We start from the raw sequence: 9,139 nt of genomic DNA, 5'->3' as shown, positions 1-9,139 counted from the left end.
TAAATTTTCTTGGCTGCAACACTTTGTTTATGGGGTGAACTTGTCAAAACTGTAGACTTTGTTGATTTTCTCTTCCCTTCTCCGTAAATATTCTTAGGAAGAGGGGTGATGTTATTTACTGTGTAATGTGTTTTAAGAACTAGTGATGTACCGAATCGACTAAATTTCGGTTCGGCCAAAATCGAATATTCGATGGTTTCGCCGAATAAATTCGGCCGAATCAACCGAATCATTTATGACGTCACTCGACGTCGTACGCTACTCGTTTGACATGAAAAAATGTTTATCTACCAGAAAATTATTCCAGAATACTTGTGTTTCGTCCTCATTTCGGTTTAATTGAGCAGAAAAAAAAACACGTTTGACGCTTTAAATATGTGTTCGTAAAAAGTTTGGTTTCGGCCGAATCGCAGCAAATTATTCGGCCGAAACCGAATCTTTGCAAAAATGGTCGATTCGGCCGATTGAATTCGGCAAACCGAATATTCGATACATCTCTATTAAGAATCAAATTAAACGCTAGCAACCAAGTTTTTAAATTAGACTCAAAAGAAAGATTTTGGTTTAAACCAGCGGTTCCCAAACTGGGGTCCGCGGTCCTTTAGGGGTCCTTGAGGCAATTTTGGGGGGACCACGAAGCGGTTGAAGTAATTCTATAATCTTATTTGTCCTCAGTTTGTGCCACTAAATAAGTTTAAATCAAAGTAGAATTGAGAATCGACTGTCTCCATTGCTAAACAATTGCCTTTATTGAATGACAACTATCAAAAAATGCAATTGTTCGCGCACAATCGTAATGTTTTTGTCCTGTTTGTGATGTCACATGCTGTCTTTGGATGATTGTTATGCGCAATTTTGCATAACTAGCTAAAATCCTGCAATCAACTTTCGTTTGTGTGAAATACACATTTAGGCTTAAGGACCGCGAGCCCTCGAAATAATGGCGAAGGGACCGTTTTGAAAAAAATATGAAAAAGTTTGGGAACCACTGGTTTAAACAAACTTGCGAACTGCTGTTCTGTTCTGCAAAATCTTTTTCACGAATGTGCTCGATTATGCATTGTATTTTGTATTATGCGACACAAACAACATACATGAAACAATGGTAAACTTGTTGAGTAACATTCTTGTAAAGCCGAGTGATTAAAAGTGGTTGTCACATGGAATCATGATGTCATGACCTTCAAGAGCTTTCTGAAAGTTTAGGTAAACACAGTTTAGGTAAATGTTTGGTTTAATATTGTTCAGTCAGTTGTGCTTAATCACCATCTTTATAGATTTTCCTCTATTATTTTGTTCAATTTGAGTTAATAAAACTTTATTAAACAGTTTGCGTAAAATACATTCCATAATGTTTTAAATTTGGAAATGAGGTTCTTTTTGAGCCTTTACTTCACTAATAAATAAATTTAAATTATTGGTGCATGTTGTTGTCTTTACATACCTGAATCACAATTTACACCGATCCATCCGTTCTCACAATGACAATAATAACCCTGAACTGTTGGCCAACAGGTGCCACCGTTTTGGCAGGGGTTCGAACGCCAACACTCATTGTTATCTAAAATAAAACGAAATGAATTAGGTAAAAAAAAACAATTAGGTAAAAAAACAAAAAAAAACAAACAAGTTATTATGGTGCAAAACGTTCTTCGACGGGTAGTTCTATGTATTACTTTATATGTAATCTTTTCATTTAGTGGTTACAAGCTTGTTTCGTCCCCACTGCCTTTTTGTAAACCATAGTGAATTTACGACTTTAAGTTTTCGTATTTTCAGCACATCACTTATACCTATATGACAACCTCCTTCCTCCATACCAAGTTCACATGTGCAGAAATAAAAGCCGGGTTGGTTGACGCAGGTGCTGCTAAACGGACAAATGTCCGTTTGGTTGCATTCATTCACGTCTTTAAAAACAACAATACTTAAAAACAGCATGAAAAGTTCAATAAGAAAATGCTTCAGGTTGTTTTACTTGTAAATAATTGGTGGTGCAGAAAAACTTCCTGAATAAAGCGAAAATAACAAACGGATACGAAAATAATGCTTTTAAATATGCATCGAAATAAAAACGATATGTTTTATACTTGTCGTTGCAACGAAGACCGCTCTGTATATGGTTAAACTATAACTAACAGTAATATTTCTACATGTAAAAATGATAATGATGAATCAAGTAAACTTGTTGAAATTTGTATACTAAGTGGTTGGCTGCGTTTGGGACAACAAAAAGTATTAAAAGTAAATTTATCATTTAGTAGCTAATTTTAGTTGGTGACTGTTTCACGGCCCTTAACCACAAAGACACAATTACTGAATCGCTTTTTCGTCTTACCAATATCACAGTTATCGCCAGTCCAACTGTCATCCGCGCACTCACATCTGTACGATCCTTCCGTGTTCACACAGACTTTTGTTTCAGCACATTCAACCTCATTTAAACTGAGCAGACATTCATTGACATCTGCGTCAGTACATATTTCATTACGACTTAAAAAAAGGAACACAGAAAATAAGATTTTTTATGTTCCAAAAGCAAGCAAAATCCTTTCAAAATGTTTTTTGGCAGTATGCGTAAAATACATACCATAATGTTTTTATTTTAGGATTGAGGGTCTTAACAAGAGCCTTTGTTTAACTATTAAATAGCTCCTTTTCGGCAACCAGGGTCTTACTTAAATGATTGGGGCACGTTGTTGTTTTGCATACCTGAATCGCAATCTCTACCGGTCCATCCGCTCTCACACTGACAATAATAACCCTGAACTGTTGGTAAACAGGTGCCACCGTTTTGGCAGGGACTCCAATCTTCACACTCATTGTAATCTAAATTGAAACAAAATGAATTAGGCAAAAAGAAACGGCAAAGTTATTATTGTGCAAAGCGTTCTTCAAACGGTAGTTTTATGCATTACTTTATGTGTGATCCTTGTATTTAGACAATAATAACCTTGAACTGTCGTCAAACAGGTACCACCGTTTTTACAAGGACTCCAACGTTCACACAAATTGTTGTCTAAATTAAAACCAAATGAATTTAACCAAAAATGTGGTATGGTTATTATTGTGCAAATTCGCCTTTTCGATGGGTAATTGAGAGTATTACTTGAATTGCAATCCTTAAACCATAGTTATTTTACGACTTATACTTTTCACACGTCCAGCCATAGGCGCCGAGAGGGCGGTGGCGGGGTGGCGCCGCCACCTTGGGTTTGTAAAGCACGGTGGCGGCCACCGTAGATATTTTGGTTTGTTCGTAGCGGTATCGTACGAAACATTGTAAAATCTGAGAAAAATCAGGAACGATTTTGCTTCTTAACAAGCGTTATGGTGAAAAAGCAGCAAAAAACTGCAACCTGTTTCGATTAGTGCCTTGTTTATGAGGTCAAACACACAATTGTTGCCAGTGAATATTAGGTCATTAATGTGTACAATTCGATTGTGCTGTAATAAATGGTTATTTTAGGTGATACAAAGCATAAACAACATGGCAAAACATTTTTTAAACGCTGCTAAACCAATGATAAATGTTACACAGCAAAGTGTTCCAAATAAATACTAATTCAAAAATTTCTCTTTTTTATGATTTTGACAAACGTTGCATTCTGTGGGAAGTTTGTTAGGCTTTGAGTTTGAGCTCATGTGGTGGCACGCATTAGTGACGTCACATAAAATGACGTCATATTTCAAGTCCGCCACCTTGCATTTTTGCAAAACTCGGCGCCTTTGCGTCCAGCACATTACTTATACCTGGAGAACAACCTTCTTCCTCCGATCCAGGTTCGCACGCACAGTAATAAGCACCGGGTACGTTGAGGCAGGTGCCGATGGGGCAAACGTCCGTTTGGTTGCATTCATTCACGTCTTAAAAACAGCAATGCATGAAAAGAAAATGCTTCAGGTTGTTTTACTTAATTTGTGGTGCAGAAAAAGATCCTAACAAAAGCGAAAAAATAAATAAAACGGAATAATTCTTTTGAATGTCTTTTAAACTTGCATTGAAATAAAACTGTATATGTCTTCAGGGCTGTCGTTGTGAGGTAGACGGCTCTTTATTAGATTGAACTGACTTTTAAAAATTGTATATCTAGTTGTAAAAGCAAAATGATAATGATATACCAAGTATACTGTTGGAAACTCGTGTACTGGTTCTACGGCTGCGTTTAGGTCCTAAACTTTAGGATAATAAAAAGTATAAAAGTTAATTCAGCCTTTAGTTGGTGACTGTTTCACGGCCCTCAACCACAAAGACACAATATTATACCCTTTTTCGTCTTACCAATATCACAGTCATCGCCAGTCCAACCCTCATCTGCGCACTCACATCTGTACGATCCTTCCGTGTTCACACAGATATACTTTTCATCGCAATTATACTCCACATCCTCACCCAGACATTCGTTGACATCTGCGTGAGTACATATGTGTACGACACTCGTTTGAAAAACTCATATTGAAGCAAAAAAATAGGATTTTTCTTGTTCCAAAAAGCAAGCATACTCCCTGTTTTCGCATAACTTGACAGATATTTACCTTCGTCACATCTCCACCCGGTGTAACCTAAAGAGCAGGTACATGTAACGGAGTTGTAAATATCCTCGCATAATATTGTGCCTGGAGAGCTACAACTTTCAGTATCGCTTGAACATTTGCCTGAAAGAATAGACTGATTAAGATAAATAACAGCATATATTTTGATTCTGACTTACCCCACAGTGAGGCATACGCACGTTTCTAAAATAAAAATAGAAAACTTGTGTCATTTTTAGCAAGTAAATTCAATGATGGAGTAGTCTCCATTTCAAACAGAAAAAAAAACAATTTTTAAAAAATGCAGTAATAAATAAAAAGCATAACCTGTAATGTTTATCATAAAGGAACATAATATTGTATCGTCAATGCATGAGTGCATTCAAGAAATGTTGCCTTGATATATATAGTAGTTCTTTTTTAAATATCACATATTTCGGTTGCAACAAGTCAGTAAATAGTGACAGAAAGAGTTCGCTTTTGTCTTACCGCAGATTGGGGGTCATCAAACATTTCTTTTGTCTCTTCATAATCGCACTGTTCTTCAATACATTCACTTTCAAAGTTTGATCTTTGCGAATCCGTCCAACCGTCGTTAGACCGCTTGCCACGTTTTAAGAACTCCGATGCCTTCTCTTTGTCAACGAAAACTGAAAATTGAACAAATTTTAATCCACACGGACCGTTGAAATAGTTGATGCAAGTAGCAAATATTTAGTCACTAATACACACTTGTCAGATGGGTTAAAAAATAAATAAAAACATGCAATAAATTTGAACTTACCTCCAAACTCAGCTGTGAATACTCTAGCAATGGTGCACACCAAAATCAAAATCACTGCTAATCTCATTTTGGATGTTGCATTCGTTCAAAGAACTTTACTTTCTTAACGTGTCAACTGCATTTAACGGGAGCAGACTGGCGTATTTATCTCGCTAGATAAACATGTAGTCAACAGTTATTTGTGATGCGTCAGGTTTTTAAATCAGCTGAGGTCATTTCACATCTCTTGATGTTTACCAGTTTACAAGATCGTAGCAAACAAGTGCTGTTTGCAAACAATGCAAAATGCATGTTGATAAAAAACGGCACATACCCTCTGGTAGTTATAAGGACAACTTGGTTACAAAGGTCAGAGCAACTACTTAAACATGGTGTGGTACAGGATCACACTGTACAAAAAACACCATTTCAGTTTCCCATGCCCTCTTGTAGCTGAGGACAAGTTAGGCACAAAGGTTACATTGGTCAGTGTTACATTGGTAAGTTAGTCATTGGCATTTTTGTGCGTTGGCATATGTCAATGTGTTTCGTTTTCTTGTTTAGAAAACCGTTCCCGTTTCGTTCTCAATCCTGTTTCTGTCCGTTCCTGATTGTGTACGACGTTGTGGTTGTTGCCGCTGTTGTCGCTGTGGATTATTACACGAGATTCGGGAAGTGTGATTTGTTTTTTTTTCCTTGAAAAGAAAAAAAAATTTTTTTTTCCTCCTTGAAACAATAAGCACATATATTTGAGGGGTCGCCAACCTTTACCATTCTAAGAGCCATTCCGACCAGACATTTTTTTTTAATTTGAAATAAAATGCCACTGTAAAAACGTTTTTATGCCTCACGGCATTCGACTTTTTGTTGTTACTTAGTTCCGTGCATATTAGGTACACTTATTAGGTAGCAAACCATTTCGACAGTAGTGAAAGCAAATGAAACTTCACACGTTCCACGCAGCATTGAATGCTGTGTTTTCTTAAGACGCGGATTTTTACATGTGGATTTAACGCGTATTGTAAGACAACTAGTAACAAACATGTAGTGTTACGCGCGCACACACACAGCAAAACGAAAGGCTGCCAGATTACCTCTTTACGTTTCATGGTAGATGTTGTTGTAGTTAACTACTAGAAACTTTCTCCGTTGGAATTGTGACATTGATTTCATAAAATATATGCAAATATATTTCTTAAATTCCGGCCATTCGGCCGAATAATTTCGGCGAATCCGGCCGAACCTAAAATCCCCTTTCTGATTGATGTTTTTAACTGAACATCGTGTCGTAGATGCAAGTGAACTGGTTTATGACACTCCAAAATCACTTTCACAAATCACTTTAATATTTTGCAGACAACGTGGCTTGTATTTTTTAGACGCAACAATTAGTTAATTCAAGATGTTTCATATTGGCGTTATTGACAGTGTTATTATTAATTTTTTACAATCAAATCAAATCAAAACGTTTGGTTTCGGCCGAATTTTCAAAAAATCGCGCCGAAACCGAACATGGGAAAACAGCATATTCGGCCGAAATGTTCTGACCAACCGAACCTTCCGTGCATCACTAATTATGGCGTCTTACACAATGCTTACCAAGCTATGTAGAGCGACAGAGTAAAAAAATCACGTTTCACGAGAATATCGTGCAAGAACGCTGCGTAAACAAATGCAACTAAACCCAACTACACGTGTAGTACAACTATTACAAACCGAAATGACATTTAGTTCGCAGTTAAGTTCGCATTTAGTATGGTAATTCACACTTTGACGTCACTAAACACATATATACAAAGTGACTCACCAAAAATCGTCAACACGACAATAAACGGCGTTTCTAATATAACCGTCGCAGCACCGTGCTCCATGGAAGTCAGCAACAAAAAAACGAAACCACGTTGGGTTATTGCTCCAAACTGGCAGTCGATTATTACGTCACACAACGCAATAGATTGCAACTCCAGTTGTCGTGAACGAAGGCGGGAATCAATACAAATCGACAATTCCCGACAAATTGGATTGTAACAGTGATCTGAACTTTTTTTGTCCAAATTATTACGCTTAGTTGGTAAAATGTTTGAAAGTGGTAATACAATTAACTTTCCACAATACAAATGCTTTCACACCTTGTGCTGAGTGATTACATATTACTGATGTTTAATTTGTTGCAGAGTCCTGTCTATACGGAACTTAATGAGCAATTGACCTTCCTGTGCATAACATGGATCATTCATTGAAAAACTAAGGAAATTGTGTGAAGAAATAGATTTGGTTACAAACGCAACCGTTACACCCCCTTGTTTATGGCTGAATTGCTTAGAAGTAAACTTGTTTGTGGTGGTTAGATTTGAGAAACTACATCTTTTCATTATGTAACAACATATTATCTTAGTACTTTTGTTGACTGATATATTGCTTTGTTTCCGGACAATCACAATTAAAGGATGTTCAATATATGACTTGCTACCAGAAATCTTAAAGTTGTATTGTCTTTCAAGTCTTTACGGAGATGTTTGAAAACCATGTTTTATGACTGCTTAAGGAATTGACAGGACCAGTTTGCAACATAGCCTGAATATCGGTATCTTGTTGTCAATAAGAATGTTGGATGAAACCTACAGATTTTTCGTGGTTTAAATTTTTCATTTTTTACCTGATAACTGAAATTAAACAACTTTAACTTCAGTTTTAAAATTCAAAGAACGCTGCAAAACAGTATCATACTGCTAGTACACTAAGTAGCAAACTTGAAATCACATTAAGCCTATAGACTTTTGTCACCAAACCCTCATAAACAAATTTTAGAACAGTGAATATTGTGTAAAAAATATGCTATTTCTTACAATGCCCATTTTTAGTTTTAATTTGGAAGAGTCAAATTACTTTTTTTAATGTGCCACGCAGTTGTCACAACAATAGTATTGTTGGTCTTCCATATATGCACACTCCTAATTTGCCCACTCTTCACATTGGATCCAATCATCAAATCATGGTACTTTCACCATGTAACAACAAGCACATTATTGTTTCATCTGCTTTTGAGATAGATTTTTTATATGGAATAGGTTTTGTCTTTTTTTATTTTTTTTCTGCTTTTTTGGGGCTTCTAAAAAATTGGCCGCTGGAATCCGTTTATGGAGTGAACTTGTCAAAACTGTATCCTTTGTTGATTTTCTCTTTCTTTCTCCGTAAATCTTATTTGGAAGAGGGGTGATGTCCATAGAAGTTTTTTGATTAGATTCAAAAGAATGATTTTGGTTCAAACGAAGTTTTGCGCTGGTCGAACCGCTGTTCTGGTCTGCTAATTCTTTTTCATTCATGTGCACGATTATTTATTGTATTTTGCATGACGCGATGCATACGACATACGTGAATCAATGGTAAACTTATTGGGTGACAATCTTGTAAAGCCGAGTGATTAAAGTGGTTGTCACGTGGAATCATGATGGGTCACCGGTCCTTCAAGAGCTTTCTAAAAGTTTAGGTAAACACCGTAAGCACTTGTGTGTTTGGTTAAATTTTGTATAGATCAGTTGTTTTCAATTTTCAAATCCCTGGACTTTACTCTAACTTATTTTTTTGTTCAATTTGAATTAATGAAACAAACATTTTGGACAGCTTGCGTAAAATACATTTAAAAATGTTTTAATTTTAGGATTAAGGGTCTTATCATGAGCCTTTACTCCACTAATAAACATCTTCTGTTTTGTAACCAGGGTTAAATTTAAATGATTAGATCATGTTGTTGCCTTTGCATACCATAATAACAATTTATACCCCTCCATCCGCTCGTACACTCACAATAATAACCATCAACTGCCGGCAAACAGGTGCCACCGT

The 9,139-nt window shown here is 36.3% G+C and overlaps 1 protein-coding gene across 1 annotated transcript; it reads right to left on the bottom strand.

Annotated features, from left to right (window-relative positions):
* Nucleotides 1-1,109: 1,109 nt before the first annotated feature.
* On the bottom strand, nucleotides 1,110-5,384 carry LOC145212943 (uncharacterized). Its single transcript, XM_080081190.1, has 11 exons — nucleotides 5,318-5,384; nucleotides 5,023-5,183; nucleotides 4,713-4,737; nucleotides 4,537-4,656; nucleotides 4,283-4,411; nucleotides 3,754-3,867; nucleotides 2,713-2,829; nucleotides 2,339-2,467; nucleotides 1,794-1,910; nucleotides 1,445-1,561; nucleotides 1,110-1,194 (listed from the first exon to the last, which is right to left on the bottom strand). Exons 1-11 carry the CDS (start codon nucleotides 5,382-5,384, stop codon nucleotides 1,184-1,186), a joined length of 1,107 nt encoding a protein of 368 aa, XP_079937316.1. The 3' UTR covers nucleotides 1,110-1,183.
* Nucleotides 5,385-9,139: the final 3,755 nt, after the last annotated feature.

Source organism: Phallusia mammillata, chromosome 2, assembly GCF_965637545.1.
Source record: "Phallusia mammillata chromosome 2, kaPhaMamm4.hap1.1, whole genome shotgun sequence".
Taxonomy (NCBI): Eukaryota; Metazoa; Chordata; class Ascidiacea; order Phlebobranchia; family Ascidiidae; genus Phallusia; species Phallusia mammillata.
This window is presented reverse-complemented; position numbering and strand designations above follow the sequence as displayed.